We start from the raw sequence: 18,285 nt of genomic DNA on the forward strand, positions 1-18,285 counted from the left end.
ATAGCTTGCCCCAAGTCCCCGAACAAAATGTAAAACAAAATAAAAACTAAACCCGGAAGGATAAGCAAGCCTTCAGAATGCTTAAATGTTAGTGATATTTCTCATTGATAAAGAGATATCAGGCAAAATACAATCTCCTTCATACAAGTCAAAGAGGGAAAGAGACACTTGAGATCTTTACGAAGCACTCTGAACTCTTTCTAGTTCCGTGATAGAAATGTCACCAGGAAAAAAAAAAAAAAAGAAAAGAAAACCCCATGGGAAAATCACAATCATGACTGAAACCATAGCATAAAAGTCTAGTGGTGGGGTGGGGAGAGGAGAGAGGAAAGGCCGTCCCGTTTCTTGCAGGGATGGAGAGAGGAACGGGAGGACTTGGGGCAGGGGACGTCCAAGCAGATGACACTAGATTGCTGCATGTTCCCTCGGAAGGGGCACGCGTGTCAGTTTAATGACAGTTATGAAGGCTACAAGCAGGGCCACCAGGGGCTCCCCTGGGGTCCCTTCACACTGGTGGGCTCAGCGTCTCTGTGCTCTGCAGGACTCAGGGCCCCGGAACTGCAGCCGGGTGTCCAAAGCAGCTGCACCACGAGACGAGAAAAACTGCACACCAGCCATGTCTGCAGCAGCACCCTCTGCTGGCCGGAAAAGGGTGCGGAAGAGGCCGTGCGTAACGTGCACACTGGGACATGCGGGTTTCACAGGCCCGTTCTGCCGCCGTGGTCACTGCTCCTAACAAGCAAATACTAAAATTCACAATTTAACATTCACTTTTTCTAGTGACAAATACTGGTGAAATCTTGCTTTGGAGGCAAAGATTTGTTAAGTTTTTTAAATGGTCTTTTTGAGTGAGCTAAAAATAAAATTTTGCTGCGTTTTCATTGTAAAAAAACAAAACAAAACAACCAAAACTCAGACATTATACTTTTGACCAAAATACATACAAATAATATTTTAGGTTGAAGGAATTCTGAAACCCATTAATGTTGGGAGCCAGGAAGCTTAGAAAGGACGATGCCAATTTGGTGAGATTCACTTACGCCAAACCAAAAGGGCTTCAACTCTGAGGAGCACACAACACTGGAGACCATCTCTCTGGAGGAGGGCAGGGGGCCTGCATGATGTCGCAGCGCGGGGCTGACGTGGCCCACCTGCAGGCGCGACCTCGGCCTTGCTCTGGCTCACCCATCTGATAGGATAAACAACCCAGCCTGCTCTCTCTGCAGGACTGGTAGAGACAGCATTAGCTCATACACAAGGCATTCCAGAGAGGTCGGCCCCTCCCTCCCAGGCCTTTCAGGAATGAAGGGAAGGAAACGCCCCTCCCCAAATTAATTCGTAAAAACTTTTTATTTTCCTAGGAACAATGACATTTGTCGGTAAAAGGCGGGAAAGCTTGGGTTACCTGAAATAATTGAAGAGTTGATGGGAACAGAGGCAGATGGGCCAGGGGAAGGGAACCTTGTCCTATGCCCAGTTTCTTTTTAAATACATAACAGATAAAGATATTGTGCAAAAAAATAAAGACATTCACATTTTAGCATTTAAACTTTATTTTACTTTTTAAAATTTTTACTTTGTTTTTCTTTTCTACAAAAGGCAGACAATGATTGTTGATCTGCGACTGTATTGTGTTCCTCCTGAAAGAGGGCAGGGAGGGAGCTGAGGGGGAGGTCTGAGAATGCAGTCCAGGCCGGGACAGGGCTCCCAGGCTCACCGGAGGCTGCCCCGCGCTGGGGCCCTAGCTCAGGTCTATGGTGTTGAAGACCCACTCCGTGAACTTCTTCAGCTTGTCCGAGGCACTCTGGGACTCCTCCTGCAGCCTCAGGTTGTCCTCGCGCAAGTGCTGGACTTCTGCCTGAAGGTGGGCTTTGTCTTCCTTCTCCTGAAGGCAGAGCAGAAAAGGACTGAGAGGGTGGGCCCAGCTGGCCGGGCGTGCGGGAAGGGTGCTGAGGCTCTGTGCGGACCCTCTGCCCGCATTCATGTCCCATGCTAGTGAACACCACGTATGCGAGCCCTGGTCCTGGGGGCTGAGATACTCTAACCCAGGGAAATGGACTACTCAGGGATTCGCTCTAGTTTTATTTTGGAATGCAAATAATGTGCACTTTCTTGTTTTGTTAAAAGGACTGTCGTACATTTCAGACTAGTGTTTTAGCGGTTGCTGTCTGAATCTAGCCAAAGTGGCTCAAGAAACAAAACAAGACGTGGGTCTCCTGGCAGGACCGCGTGGATCAAAAAGGTGACAGGTGGGTCTGGGCTGACCCATTACACAGAGGTGGGAGGCTGGGGGAGCGCCGAGGGCCTGGCCGCGTCGGAAGGCTTCCACAGAAAGGGAGCGGCTGCAGGCCCTGCACACTGTCAGGGGAACTGGGCTCCATGCAGCCCCCAACACCCGCCCCTCACTGCACTGCCGCTACTTGGAAAGGGCCGTACGCACAGCTGGGCCACCTGCTCTGAGAGGACCTGTTTACCTTCTTCAGATCTTCCCGAAGCATCTTCAGCATCCCTTCCAGCTGGTCCACTTTAGAGGCCAGAGTGGGCGAGGAGTCCTTACTGCTGGGAACAAGAAACAAAAGACCACGTCGGCAGGGCCTCCCTGGCTGGGTCTGTTGGCTACTTTTTAACATTAGGCCATAGCTGTATCTGCACAACGGTTTTCAATGTCAGAATATTCAGGATGGCAACCCAATGTGCATTTTCACTTTAAAAAGGAAAACGAAAAGAGGGACATAAAACTAGATTATGTTATAAGAAAGAGTTTTAAAGTAGTAATGAAAAAGTATTAATACCTGACAAAAAACAATAAAACTGATATTTTAGATATTTCAAAAAAAAAAGGAAAACGGTAATCTTGACAAAAGGTCATAAAAGTGTAAAAACCACAGCCAATCAAGAGCTCCCTTTATTCAAGACGCCGCATTTTTGTAACAAAAGAACAGAGGACAGTAAGTGAAAACGGTCTCTTCGGAGGCGGCTGAGGTACTTTTCTGGCAGGCACAGCCCTCAAACAGTGAAATGATTCCTATCTGTTTAGTGGCTTTCAGAGGAGGAGAGGGTGGGGGGAGGGTCCATGTGAGTTCCACCTGGGGACACCCAGGACAGGGCAGGTCTCTGGATCCCAGGAAACAGTCTGTGACCCCTACCCAGCTGTAGGTAAGTTCCTGGGCTCATGTCTTAAAAACTTGCCTAAATATCTTGAAATACTTTTCTTTTTTTAAAGACTACGTTTCAAAAGCTTGTCAGTGCAACCGTAGTACCTTACATTCTTTGCTACTACGATCAGTGAACTAGACACACAGTTTTCTTATTTTCGCCCATTTTATTTAAGTGCTCATAACGCCAGGCTAGAGGATGAGAAGGACACACAACTGGCTCGATAAGTGACGTGCTGGGCGAGGGCTGAAGACCCTTGTCAACTGTTCTTCCCTCACGCTCCTCGATGTGAAGTCAAGCTGTGCTGAGTCCTCAGGTGAGGTCCAGCCGGGCTCAACCTCAGACCTACACGTCCGAGGATCTGCGGCCGCCCCCAGGACAATGCACAGCTGCCTCCTCCGGATGTCAAAGGGGAAGAGTAGTGAATCTTTTAAAATTGTGGACTAAAAGGTATTCTTTACTTTAAACAGCAAAGTTCATGTCTGAATTCCTGACCTAAAATGAGCTGTGTTGCTGTCTTCTGCTATTTCTAGGTCTACACCAAGCCCAAAATGTAAACAATTCACAGAGACAGGGAGTGTTACAGGCTGCAAATAAATGGCAGGATAGTGATCTGCAAACTTCTAAGAAAGGACAACCAATTAAAAGCTGACAACAAATGGATTTTCAAAGGTAAGTGTTCAGCTGTGATCACAACCACACAATAGGACACAATAAGCCGGTCAAGTCTAGATGGGTTGCAGGCCAGCTGTGGATGAGGAAGGGCCGAGGAAGGGACAGGAGGGGTGCCCTTCACGCCAGTCCACCCCCAGCTGCCCGCAGGGCTGACGTGGCCACTGGAGGCTGTCAGGACTGAAGCAATTCTCGGTGGCCTATCTTGACTTCTAGAGGTTTTCAGAATGGATCCTGTGTCTGGGTGTGCACTGATAATGGACTTGGCTCCCTCACGCTCTCTTTGTTGGGGACCCCCTCCTATGAAGGTATGTTCTGGACTCTCCCGGCCCTCACCTGCAGTTTTAAAGCAGTCAACAGCCCAACTAACTGCCTCCTCCTTCCCCAGCTGTTCCACAGTGACGGTGAACGCAGCCTCTGTCCATTGTGCGCCTGACAAGTGGCCCGTGACTCGCAGGCCTTCTGGGCAAACAGCGCTTCCTCGCAGACTTGCTCTGGGAGGTCCGCAGGCCCAAGCCACAGTCTGAGCAGCCTACCTCGCTTTGCCTGTGACTGTCTGTTTCTGGCAAGGTTTCATAATTCCTGGATTCTTAACCATCCTCTAAGGTTTTAAGGGATGAGGTTTCAAACTGATGAAATTATTCCGCATCAAAGAGTGCTTCCTACGTGTTCCATGCAAAGGTTCTGCATCGTCAACAACCAATTTTACCGCAGGATAATTGACACAACCAAGAGTTAAATTCCTACAGCATCTCATCAACAATATAACAAAACGATGTTATTTAAGGACCTTGTGTAGAAGAATATCACACACATGTCCATTATCCTTGCCACCTGAAGCTGAGGAGGGAAATGCCAGCCTCTGCACAGTGACACAGAAGTCCAAGTCCATGTTCTTAACTCACAAGAAAACACTCTGGGTCTCAGTTATAACTTATTTTACATACAATCTGAACTATCCTGTGACCTAGGCCTAATGTAGATTGGAAGCAGCATGTTGGAGTGACTAAGACACAGACACATTTATAAACGTGGCCAACAGGCCACTGTGGATGAGACTCGAGGATTAACTGCAGAGAAATCTGGGGATATTTTAGTGCAAATGATTTTTCTTACCTTACCTAATAAGCCCCAATGGTATAAATGCATTATGGTATTAAATAACAAAAAAAAATAAACCATCAACAAAATGAAAAGGCAACCACTGAACGGGGCAAACATATTCACCAATGATACATCTGACAAGCAGTTAATACGTGCCCAAAATTCATAAAAAACCCATACAACTCAACACCAGGAAGACAAACAATCCAATTTAAAAATGAGCAAAGTGCCTGACCTGTGGTGGCACAGTGGACAGAGCACTGACCTGGAATGCTGAGGTCACTGGTTCGAAACCTAGGCTTGCCTGGTCAAGGCACATATGACAAGCAATCAATAAACAACTAAAGTGTCTCCACTCCCCTACCCCTGCTTCTCTTTCTGTAAGATCAATAAATAAAATCTAAAAAAAAAAAAAAAGGCAAAGGACCTGAATGGACACCTCTCTAAAGAGGACATATAGATGGCCAATAGACATGAAAAAATGCTAAATGTCACTAATCATCAAAGAGATGAAAATTAAAATCATAATGAGATCACCTCACATTTGCCAGAATGACTATCATCAATAAATCAACAAATACCATGTGTCTGCTAGTATGTGGAGCATGAGGAGAAAAGGGAACCCTCCTGCACTGCTGGTGGGAATGCAGGCTGGTGCAGCCACTGTGGAAAGCAGTATAGAGGTACCTTGAAAAGTTAAAAATGGAACTGCCTTTGTTCCACACCTGGGAATATATCCTGAACCACTACCTGAAAGCATATATGCATACCCGTGTTCACTGCACACCTGTGGTCATTGCAGTATTAACTCAAAATAATAGCCAAGATCTGGAACTAGCCTAAGTGTCCATCAGCAGATGAGTGGATTAAAAAAATCAGTGGTTTATTTACACAATGGAATACTACATGGCTGTAAAAAAGAAGAAACTCTTACCCTTTGCAACAGCCCAGACAGACCTGTAGAGTATTATGCTAAGTGAAATATGCCAGACAGAGAAAGACAAATACCGTATGATCTCACTGATGTGAAATCTAATGAACACAGTAAACTAATGAATAATATAATAACTGAGGCACGGACACATGGGACAGACTGACAGCTGTCAGAGCAGAGGGTGTTGGGGAGACTGGCTAAAAGAAGGTGAAGGAATTAGCCAAAAAATATATATACATAAACACAGACACAGTCAACAGTGTGGTGACGGCCAGAGGGAAAGGGGGTGGGGCGGGCAGAGGCGGGGACATGGGGACAGAAAGAGCTGCTGCTAGGAGCAGAGGGCACATGATGTGGCAGACGGTGCACTTGAAACCTGTATGGTTCTGCAAACCAATATCATCCTAATAAATTCAATTAAAAAATGAGCAAAACAAACAAACAACCCCCCCCAAACTAAGCCAACTAAGCAATTAAGCCGTATCTGTAAATGGTTACTTTTTTTTTTTTTTTTCATTTTTCTGAAGCTGGAAACAGGGAGAGACAGTCAGACAGACTCCCGCATGCGCCCGACCGGGATCCACCCGGCATGCCCACCAGGGGGCGATGCTCTGCCCACCAGGGGGCGATGCTCTGCCCATCCTGGGCGTCGCCATGTTGCGACCAGAGCCACTCTAGCGCCTGAGGCAGCGGAGCCACTCTAGCACCTGAGGCAGCAGCCACAGAGCCATCCCCAGCGCCCAGGCCATCTTTGCTCCAATGGAGCCTTAGCTGCGGGAGGGGAAGAGAGAGACAGAGAGGAAAGCGCGGCGGAGGGGTGGAGAAGCAAATGGGCGCTTCTCCTGTGTGCCCTGGCCGGGAATCGAACCCGGGTCCTCCGCACGCTAGGCCGACGCTCTACTGCTGAGCCAACCAGCCAGGGCCTGTAAATGGTTACTTTTAACTTGTTAAATTGCAAACTGAATAAAGACCTCTGAGGGGCCAGGGGGGAGGTATGTGGAGGGACACTAGAATCTATGTACATCCAATCAATTAAAATAAAATAGATAAAAGACCTCTGAAACTAAAATAAATAAACAAATAACTAAACAAATAACTAAATAAAAGCACAGCAAAGGACACCATAACAAAATGGAAAAACCACCCACTGAGCGGGAGAACACATCCGCGGAGACAGCTGATAAGAGGTTAAAATCCAAACTTTATAAAGAACTTATAAAACTCAAAAACACAAGCAGTTAAAAAGTGGACAAAGGATCTAAACAGACACTTCCTCAAAGGGGACATACAGATGGCCAGTAGACATATGAAAAGATGCTCAACATCATTAATCATCAGAGAAATACAAATTGAAACCATAATGAGATATCACCTCACTCCTGTCAGAATGGCTATCATCAATAAATAAAGCAACAAGCACTGAGGATGTGGAGAAAAGGGAACCCTCGTGCACTATTTATTGGTGGGGATGCAGATTGGTGCAGTCGCTGTGGAAAACAGTATGGGGTGCCCTCAAAAAATTAAAAATGGAACTTCCTTTGACTCAGCAATTTCACTTCTGAAAATATATCCAAAGAAACCTGAAATACTAATTCAGAACATTATATGTACCCCTACGTTCACTGCAGTGCTATTTACAATAGCCAAGAATTAGAAGCACCCCAAGTGCCCATCAGTGGGTGAGTGGATAGAAAAGCTGTGGTCCATTTACACAACTGAATACTACTTGGCTGCAAAAAAAAAAAAAAAAAAAAAAAGGAAACCTTACCTTTTGTGACAGCACGGATGGACCTGGAGAGTATTATGCCATGTGAAATAAGCCAGTTACAGAAAGACAAGTACCATATGATTTCACTTATATGAGAAATCTAATGAACAAAATAAACTAACAAACAAAACAGAGACAGACTCATACAAATGGAAGACAGACTGACAGCTGTCAGAGGGGAGGGGGTTGGGAACTGGGAGAAAAGGTGAAGGGATTAAGCAAAGAAACAAAACTCACAGACAACAGAGTGGGTATGGCAGGAGGGAAAGGGGGTTGGGGAGGTGGAGGAGGGTAGATGGAAGGAGACCTGACTCAGGCAGGTGGACACACACTACAATACACAGATGACGTATCATATTATAGAATTGTTCACCTGAAGCCCGTATAATTTTATTAACCAATGTCATCCCAGTAGATTCAATAATAAAAAAAGAATATCCATAATTGCCACTTCAAGCCATCAAGGACAGTTTAGTGGAGTTACAGTACTTAGTTACACGGCGCTCTAACTGAAACGAGAAGTGCCTAGCCCAGCGGTGCCCAGCTTCAGTCAGCTAATCCACGTGGCCTCAGTCTCCTCTTCCCCACAGCTGTGGCAGCGTGGGTGGCGTGTGGTGCAGAGTGGTGACCTCACCACTGGGTGACCAACCTGCTGTAGGACTTCATCTGCGCCAGAGCTTGGTCCTCCAGCTGGTCGCTGTTGGATGCAGCACTCAAGGGGCGATGGTTTTCATCACTAGCAGCAAAGAAGGAGGCTCTCTGGACTAGAAAGGAGGTACGAACCCACTCAGTCGTTTGCAAGCACATCCTGCCCCCCCAAAGTCAGCCCGCTGCCCACCCGGACGTCTAATCAGCGTGCAGGGGAGCACTGCAAACCTGCGCTCCTGGCCCCCAAAGGGAGAAATGACTGTTTTCAGCTATAACAGCGTAGTAGCATGGTGATATTCCTTTAAAAAATAGTTGTTGTGCCTCAATTTTAGTCCTCCCTTTCTCTTACTTATCAAAGTTGCATTCTGTTAAATGTTTCCCTGGAAACAGGCCTTGTGCCAAATTTCCAGACCAAGGCTTTCAACTCAGTGATGACATCTGATACATTAAAGAGCTAGAATTAAGCTTCCTGAGACTTCTCGAAGTATGTTTTGCACAAGGCACTGGCCACCGTGGTGGGCTGTGACCTACGTCAGTCCACACCTTGTGTATGTCACGTTGTACCAACTTAACACTTGTGCAAAGAAACAAAATTAAAATTTTAAAAACCTCCTGTTAGAAACACAAAACTTCTACCATGAGAGTGAGCAACACATTGAAATTTAAAATCAAGTTAGTAGTCAGATTGTGGTCAGTGAATGCTGACTGCTTTGCGGCTGCCTTCTGCATCCTGTGCCTCATCAATTCCTCCTGGAAACTGGAGCTTGTCTGAATAGCTACTTTCAGTTCTTCGAGGAAGAGCAATAAAAACAAAACAAAACTAAACAAACAAAAAAAGCCACAAAGAAATCATCTGTTATCATCCTTATTGTATGAAGCACCTACTTAACAGCAAAAAGTTTGGAATGACAACCTTAGAATAAAGTCAGTCTATTCCAAAGAAGGGTCCCAAGGACCTCTGTCAACGTACAAGAGGACAACACGACTGTCGGTTTCACATAGGTCAGCACCAGCCTAAGGACCTGCGTATAAGAAGCACGGGCCTGAAGCGGGCACTCGGACAGCGGGCGGGCCCAGGAACAGCACAGACACAATGTGCTACCACCTCGGGGTGAGTGAGAAGGGCAAAGGGAGCCTGCACTGTCGGGGTGGGGGCAGGGCCCAGCAGGGCGAGCATTCTGATGGATCCAACTGTGCGTTTAGCAACGATGCCTTTACAACGTGAAGGGCCATGTTTCTTTCAGTCCAGTGACAGCTGGGACTCCCCTACCACCGGCCCCTCCCCATGCACAGGGAGGGAAGGCACCCATATTATGAATTCCTAAGGAGAGGAAGAACCAGGTTCCATAGGATGGAATAAGATGGCGTGTGCCCCTGCAGGGCTCAGTCACTGCCAGCTCAGCTGGTTTCTGGCTGTGCCAGTGATGTGCCCTCACTGCATCCAAAGTGGCAGAGTGAACAGAGACCGGACCGGAGCACTCACACGGCGATGTGGCCCTGTCCAGGTCCTGAGCTGGACTGCCCGGCCCTTCAGTGGACTCACCCTCGTAGGCCTTGGCGGCATCCACCAAGTTGGACCAATCCAAATCCGCAGCGGCGTCAGGCAGGGGCATCAGGCCGGGATCGGGAAGTGGCCTCCGGGTCTCCTGCACGTCGGTGAGGGAGCTGTCCGAGGCTGAGAACTCTCCTGAAGGGAGAGACGGGGGCTCAGAGACTTCTCCTGCTTACAGGCGAGGCACTGAGGAGCTCATGCCTTTACTGCCACCACAGGTTTGTGAAGTCATTTGGTGCCTAGGTCAGCTTCTAGTCTAGTGGGCCACTGGTGGCCATTACAAAGCCGAGTTCAGCTATATGCTGGCTCCCTCCATCTTAAGTCATTTTTAAAATAACCTCCTACTATCTCGTTTCTAGTGGTGTGACCCATGGACAAGTGAGCCGTCCACCGAGGCAGCACGTCTGCTGCTGGCGGACTAGTCTGCCCACAGTGGGGCCCAGGCAGTGCCAGCATCGCACTCTTCTTCACAGAGTCAAGGGGCTCAGGCCGGAGGAAGAGACATTGTTCTCTTTCCCAGGAAGGACGCAGTAAGCTGCTATTGGGGTCAGTTTGGGGTTATAGCAGTCCAACATCCAGAGCCCCTTCTAAGGTGACAATTTTAAAAACACAAATGTGAAGCCATCGTAACTGACCTCTGCTTTGCGGGGGGCAGGGGAGTGGCGAAGGAGCCATGCTCTGCCACGTGAGGGCACGCCGTGACGTCACGACTAGAGTTCATGTGTGCGGAGAATGCGGAGGGAGGGCTGGCGGGGCTCGGAACTGAAAACTCTCTCCACAGGGCAGAAGGCGGGGTGGAAACAGGGCAGAGTGGGCACTTCCACGAGAAGGGCCGCCCCCAGAATAAGACCGTGACATGAAAACCCACACAAACACAGAACCGAAGGTGACGCTCTTAGCTGGAACGTGTAAGCAGCTCCAGCAATACCTGTTCACAAGGAGTTAAAAAGTTCCGTCAATTATGAGAGCCCGATAAACCAGAGTATATTTAGTGCTTGTTTTCCCTTTCAAATTACATAAAGAACTGCTCTGAAGTGCAGCTGCTAGTTATTAATGTGCTTAAAATTAGCAAAATTATGAGTAAATGGAAATCAACAATACTGCCAGATATTAAACGCTCAGTTCTATTTAAACTTGCTCCACCAAGGGGAAGTAGGTGGAACAGATCATTTTGCGTGTCACTCATAACTGCCCTTTTATATCCGGGGCTCAAATTTCCATATGGGGCGGGGGGGGGTCACCCCTCTGCAATGCCCCAACACATTTCAGTGGTGGTCGTTAGTACACCAAATGAGGCCAGGGCTGAGGGTTCAGCCCAACTGGGACGGCTCTCGGTAGGACAGAGCTGGCGCTGCCGCCTGACTTTCAGGAGAGCAGGACGAGGTGACGGCAGGTGCGGAGAAGGGAGCTTGTTCTCTCCCTCCAAGGCCGAGCCTTTACCCCAGGCTTCATCGGCCGCACAGCCACGGTGTGTGGGTTTTCTGGGCTGCTCCCTAGAGGGCAAACTTCTAGAAGACAGGGCCAACTGTGGCAGACACAGGCAGGGAAGCTTTCACAGATGTTTTGAAAAAGTGCAGGGAAGTTAGAGAAGTGCTCAGGGTAGGCAGAGAGTTGTAGGGGCAATGGAATTTGGGGGAGAGTGGCCGCAGGTGGGGACAGAATGGGAGAAAAGGTTTCCGGCATATTAGGGCACAACCAGGTTTGTTCTAGAATCTGGATGGTAAAAAGTGGCCATTTCACGTGACATTTTGGTTCTCTGGGATTGACCTCCTCCCAACCTGCAGCTGGGTGGGGGAGGGAGGGGGGAACCGGCAGGACCTGAGGGATGCCTGCCAGGTGAGAAGAGGGGAGGGGCAGTGAGCAGCTTGGAGACCACGGAGGATCAGTCCTGGTGAGTGTGGGCGAGAGCTCAAGAGAGAGGCAGGAGAAAGCAGACCAGGAAAGCAGCAGATTTAAAGAAAACACTGCTCCGAGGAGCAGCAAAAAGAACTGTGAGTATGAATGGACACATAATTCCGGGGCAGGGGGACAAAGGTAGCAGGGAGGTGGGGTTAGAGCTCTATGGATAATGAACAAGCAGCGACACAGGGTCTGTTACAGGTATCTGCTGTGCCAGGTCAGAGCAGGGTACACACAGAACCCAGGAATGGAGCTGGACACAGAGAAGAGAAAGACAAGGACCAAATTTAAATCCATAGTCCCAGAATAGGGCCCTTCATAAAACTGGGATCTAGTTAGGTCACAGAGCACACAAGGCAATTATGAAGCAAAGACAAGAACATGGAGGTAACCCGTCCGCAATATGCCTTCTCCTGACAGGCTTGCTCACTGAGTGAATGGAGAGTGAAGACCCAAGGGGTTGGCCCCACAGCCAATACCCTCACAGCCTGGGGAAGACAGGATGAAGGCAAGCCCAGACTCCCTGGTGGCTAGAGGGAGGCAGCAGATACAGTGTCTAAGAAATAAACTACTGTTAGCCAAATTTACCCAATCATCACTGAAGCTGGGATGTTTGCTAAAAATATTAATTCTCAAAATAGACCTTTGCATTTAAATTAAAATTGAACAGGTCTTGAGGAAGGTCTGGAAACCAGTATTTTTAATAAAGATCTGACAGGCAGCCTTTATACGCATCTGGTGCCCAGGTTTTGTGCCTGTCACCCAGGCGGTCCCTTGATTGCCAGGCTCTGCTGGCCAGGGAGCCTGTATCCCTGAGTCCCTAGGACTGGAAGAACCAGAGAGAGAGTTCTTGGCAGTGCATCACCACCAGGGCGCTGCACAGACAGCAGACTGAAACAAGCTCCAGGCTTTCTGTGAAAGAGGCGTATCTGCTTCTTCTGGAACTTTGGCACACGACAAGGGGCTGGCCTGGGAAGGGCTCTCAGGCAACAGACACTGACAGAGGCCAGCTTGCTTCTTTTCCTCACTCCAGCTCACCCAGTATCTTCCCAAAGAAGTTAAACACTCACCTGGCACCTACCTCTATTTTGTAACTGCCGTCCAGGTGACACCACTAGACTGCCTGCTTCTGGTGGCCACCAGGGCTTATGCTTGCAATCGCACGGGACTATAATATTTGCATACTTTAAAAGCTGCTGCCAGAGAATCTGGCTTCCTATCAGTCTAAGTACTGACTGGGTCCTCCCCTCTGGAACACTGACAGGCCTCGGCACACCCTCAACCACAGGGAGTCCCTAAAGAGCAAGCTGGCTGCTTAGACATGACGAAGGCATGACAGAAAAGAGCCAGGGTGGGGAGGAACGATAAGGTTCATCCCTCACGAGGCACTCCTTTAAGACTTGGAGGAGGGAGGATAAATGGCGATGAACGAAGACTTGATTTGGGTGGGTGAACACACAAAATGGTTTACCTGTGTACTTATGTTAACTAGCATCACCCCAATAAAATAAACTAAAATAAAAAAGACTTTAGAGAAGTGGCTGTTTCATCTAGTGTGCAGAAACCAACACAGAGCATTAAGGAAGATACATAGAAAAATAAGTTCCAAACAAAAACACAAGATGAAACCTCAAAAAAGGTTAACAAAATGGAGATAAGATATAACCTGAAAAGAGTTAGATGTAATGGTCATAAAGCTCACTGAACTTGAAGAATGGATGAACAAAGAGATAGAAAACAGAAGAAAATACCAAACACAAGTCACAGAGCCAAAGAATAAAATAACCGAATTGAAAAACACAATGGAGGGGGTTCAACAGCAGGCTAGAGGAAGAGGACTAGTGAACCCAAAGACAGGGCAATAGAACTCAACCAGAGCAGCAAAAAGAAACAGAATTAAAAAAAATGTAAAGACAGCTTAAGGGACTTAAAATACAACATCAAGTGGACCAACACTGACATGATAAGAGCCTTAAAAGGAGAAAAGAAAAAGAGGGAAAAAACTTATTTGAAGAAATAATGATGGCCCTGGTCAGTTGGCTCAGTGGTAGAGCATTGGCGTGGCGTATGGAAGTCCCGGGTTCGATTCCTGGTCAGGGCACACAGGAGAGGCAACCATCTGCTTCTCCATTACTCCCCCCTTCCCGCTCTCTCTCCTCTTCCCACAGCCATGGCTCAGTTGGAGCAAGTTGGCCCAGAGCACTGAGGATGGCTCCATGGTCTCGCCTCAGGTGCTAAAATAGCTCAGTTGCCGAGCAACGAAGCAGTGGCCCCAGATGGGCAGAACATTGCCCTGTAGGGGGCTTACCAGGTGGATTCCAGTCAGGGCATACATGAGAGTCTGTCTTTTGGCCATCCCAAATGGACCCACACCACATTATAATTAAAATAACAAAAGTTTAAGAATTTAAAAGCAGTAAGAGAAAAACAATTTATTAGGTACAGAGGGGTGCACATAAGCAATGACCTCATTTTCCAGCAGAAACTCTGCAGGCCAGAAAGCAGTGGCATAATATATTCAAACTCCTTAACAAAGAAACTTCCAACCAAGACTATACGACTTTAACTGTTACTCAGAATTGGAAAGAAAAAGTTTTCCAGACAAACAAAGCTAAAGGAGTTCAATACAACTAGACTGGCCTTACAAGAACTATCTAAGAGATATCGTTATACTAAAAAGAATGGGTGCTGATTAATAACAAGAAAACATGAAAATATAACTCTCAGTGGAAAAGGTAGTAGATCAACCATTTATAAAATTAAGATGAAGGTTGAAAGACAAAAGTAGTAAAAATAACTGTAAGAATTAGGTAAGAGATACATAAGAAGAAAAGATAAATTCTGACACCAAAAACAAAATATCAGGGGAGAGAGTAAAGTATAGAGCTTTAGAATGCATGTAAACTTAAGTTGTTATCAACTAAAAATACACTTAAAAAATAAGTTGTTTTGTGTACGTTTTATATCAACCACAATGCAAGAAAACCTACAGGAAGGCCCTGGCCGGTTGGCTCGGTGGTAGAGCATCGGCCTGGCATGCAGGAGTCCCAGGTTCGATTTCAGGCCGGGGCACACAGGAGAGGCGCCCATCTGCTTCTCCACCCCTCCCCCTCTCCTTCCTCTCTCTCTCTTCCCCTCCCCGCAGCGAGGCTCCATTGGAGCAGAGATGGCCCGGGCGCTGGGGATGGCTCCTTGGCCTCTACCCCAGGCGCTAGAGTGGCTCTGGTCGTGACAGAGCGACGCCCCAGAGGGGCAGAGCATCACCCCCTGGTGGGCGGAGCATCGCCCCCTGGTGGGCATGCCGGTCGGGCGCATGCGGAGTCTGTCTGTCTATCCCCGTTTCCAGCTTCAGGAAAATATATATAAAAAAAAAGAAAAGAAAAAAGAAAGAAAACCTACAGGAGATACAGAAAAGATAAAGAGAAAGGAATCTAACCATACCAGTACATAAAGTCATCAAACCAGAGGAAGAAAGCAAGAAAGAAAAAACACAGGAATTACAAAAAGACAGAAAACAATTAACAAAATGGCAATAAGTATATAACTTTTAATAATTATTTTAAATGTAAATACACTAAATGCTCCATCAAAAGACATAGAATAGCTGAATAAGTGAAAAAACAGATCCATCTATCTGCTGCTTTTATAAAAGACTCATCTCCAATGTAAAGGCATACACAGACTAAAAGTGAAGTGATGGAAAAAGATATCCCAGGCAAACAGAAACTAAAAGAAAGCTGGAGTAGCTATACTGATAACAGATGAAAAGAAAAAGGAGGGCATTACAGAATGATAAAGGGGTCAACCCAACAAGAAGTTATAACATTTGTAAATATTTACACAGTAACAAAGGATAATCTAATATGTATATAAAGCAAATAGTAAGAGGCCTAAAAGGAGAAATAGCAATACAATGACAGAAGGGACTTTAATACCCCACTTACATTAATGTCAGCCAGGCAGAATATCAATATGAAGACATTGTCCTTAAATGCCACATTTAGACCAGATGGATTAACAAATATATTAAAAATATTTCATCCAAAGGTGACAGAATACACAATCTTCTCAAGTGTACATAGAGCGCTATCCAAGATAGATCATATTAGGCTACAAAACAAGTCTTAATGAACTTAAAAAGACTGAAATCATATCAAGTATCTTTCCCCATCACATGTTATAAAACTTGAAATTACAAGAAGAAAATGAAAATTCACAAATATGTATACTTTAAACAACATGCTACTGAATAACCAACAGGTCAAAGAAGAATCAAAATGGAAATAAAAAATGCCATGAGACAAATGAAAATGTAAATACAACATACCAAAACTAATGGAATGCAGCCAAAGCTGTGCTAAGAGGGAAATTCAAAGTAATAAATGCCTTACATCAAGTTATAAGAACAATCTAAAACAACCTAATTTTACACCTCAAGTACCTAGAGCAGGGGTAGTCACCCTTTTCATACCTACCGCCCACTTTTGTATCTCTGTTAGTAGTAAAATTTTCTAACTGCCCACTGGTTCCACAGTAATGGTGATTTATAAAGTAGGGAAGTAACTTTACTTTATAAAATTTATAAAACAGAGTTACAGCAAGTTAAAGCATATAATAATAATTACTTACCAAGTACTTTATGTCGGATTTTCACTAAGTTTGGCAGAATAAATCTTTATAAACAACTTACTATAGTTAAATCTATCCTTTTATTTATACTTTGGTTGCTCCACTACCCCCCACCATGAAATCTGGAACGCCCACTAGTGGGCGGTAGGGACCAGGTTGACTACCACTGCTCTAGAGAAAGAACAAATGAGGCCCTAAATTAGAAGGAAGAAAATAAATAAAACAGAGATTTTAAAAAAATCAATAAAACTAAGAACTGACTGTTTGAAAATATAAGAAAAAAAGAGACAAACCATTAGCTAGCTAGGCTCACCAAGAAAAAAGAGACCAGACTCAAGATCAGAACTGAAAGAGGAAACATTACAACTTATACCACAGAAACCTCTGAGACTATTATGAATGATTATACACCAACAAACTGGACAATCTTGAGGAAATGGATAAATATCTAGAAACGTATAACCTACCAAGACTGAATCATAAATAAAAAATCTGGACATATTACTAGTAATGAGATTGAATCAGTAATCACAAACCTCCCAATAAACAAAAGTCCATGACCAGAGGGCTTTACAGGTGAAATCTACCAAACATTGAAAGAAAAAATTAAAAATTTCACATACTCTTTCAAAAGAAATAGAAGTGAAAGGAACAGTTCCAAACTCATTTTATGAGGCTCTGACCCAAAACTAGACATGGATGCCACATGAAAAGAAAATTACAGGCCAATATCCTTGATGAACATAGATGCAAAAATCCCCAACATAATATTAGCAGGCTTAATTCAACAAGACATTAAAAGGATCATATACCATGATAAAGTGGAATTCATTACAGGGATGAAGGATGGTTCAACATGTACAAATCAATGTAATAATACTATGTTAATAAAGTACAAAATAAGATCATAACAATAGATGCAGAAAAAGCATTTGACAAAATTCATCATTTATGATAAAAACTCTCGACATAGTGGGTATAGAGGGGACGTACCTCAATATAATAAAGGCCATATACCAGCCCAGAGCTAATATCATACTGAGTGGTGAAAAGATGAAAGCCTTTCCTCTGAGGTTAGAAACAAAACAAGGATACCCACTTTCACTACTTTTACTCAACATAGTATTGGAAATCACAGCCACAACACTTAGAAAAGGGAAAGAAATAAAAGGCATCATTAAAATAGGAAAGGAAAACCTAAAACTCACTATTTGCAAATAACACATTCTATCAGAAAACCCTCAAGACTCCAGCAAAAGTCAATACACAGAATTTGTTGTGTTTCTATAAACTAATAAACTATCAGAAAGAGAAAAATATTTTCAAATAATATATCCAATAAGGGGTTAATATCCAAAATATATATAGAACTCACAACTCAATAGCAAAAAACAATTTGATGACAAAATGAGCAGGGGATCTCTAGAGACTTTCCCCCAGACATTCAGATGGCCAAGAGGTACATAAAAAGGTGCAGAGTATCTCTAATCATTAGGAAAAGGCAAATCAAAACCACAATGAGATATCACCTCACACCCGTTAGAATGGCTGTTATCCAAAAGCCAAGTATACGTGCCGGCAAGTACGTGGAGAAAAGGAAGTCCTTGTGCACTGTTGTCAAGAATGTAAATTGGTCCAGCCAGTATGGAAAACAGTACAGAGGTTCCTCAAGATAAAACTACCATATGATCTAGCACTGCCACTTCTGGGTATTTATCCAAAGAAAATGAAAACACTAACTTGAAAAGAGAGAAGCATCCCCATGTTCATTGCAGCATTATTTGAAACAGCCAAGACATGGAAACAAACTTAAGTTTCCATCGATGAATGAATGGATAAAGAAAATGTGGTATGCACACACACACACACACATACACACACACACAGAGAGAAATATTATTTAGTCATAAAAGAAAGAAGAAA

General features: G+C 45.2%; 1 protein-coding gene across 10 annotated transcripts in view; it reads right to left on the reverse strand.

Moving 5' to 3' along the window:
- Nucleotides 1-939: 939 nt before the first annotated feature.
- SIPA1L1 (signal induced proliferation associated 1 like 1) overlaps nt 940-18,285 on the reverse strand; it is a 381,790-nt gene continuing 364,444 nt past the window's right edge. For 9 of the 10 annotated variants that reach the window (XM_066275018.1, XM_066275009.1, XM_066275016.1 and 6 more), the window contains 4 exons: nt 9,826-9,969; nt 8,284-8,398; nt 2,475-2,559; nt 940-1,885 (listed from right to left, as the gene is read on the reverse strand). In XM_066275018.1, coding sequence (XP_066131115.1) covers nt 1,742-1,885; nt 2,475-2,559; nt 8,284-8,398; nt 9,826-9,969 — 488 coding nt within the window. In that variant the 3' untranslated portion in view covers nt 940-1,741. The remainder of the gene's footprint in view (nt 1,886-2,474; nt 2,560-8,283; nt 8,399-9,825; nt 9,970-18,285) is intronic. The other variant, XM_066275017.1, reaches the window with a different exon arrangement.

The sequence above is a fragment of the Saccopteryx bilineata genome, chromosome 4 (genome assembly GCF_036850765.1).
Source record: "Saccopteryx bilineata isolate mSacBil1 chromosome 4, mSacBil1_pri_phased_curated, whole genome shotgun sequence".
Classification (NCBI taxonomy): Eukaryota; Metazoa; Chordata; class Mammalia; order Chiroptera; family Emballonuridae; genus Saccopteryx; species Saccopteryx bilineata.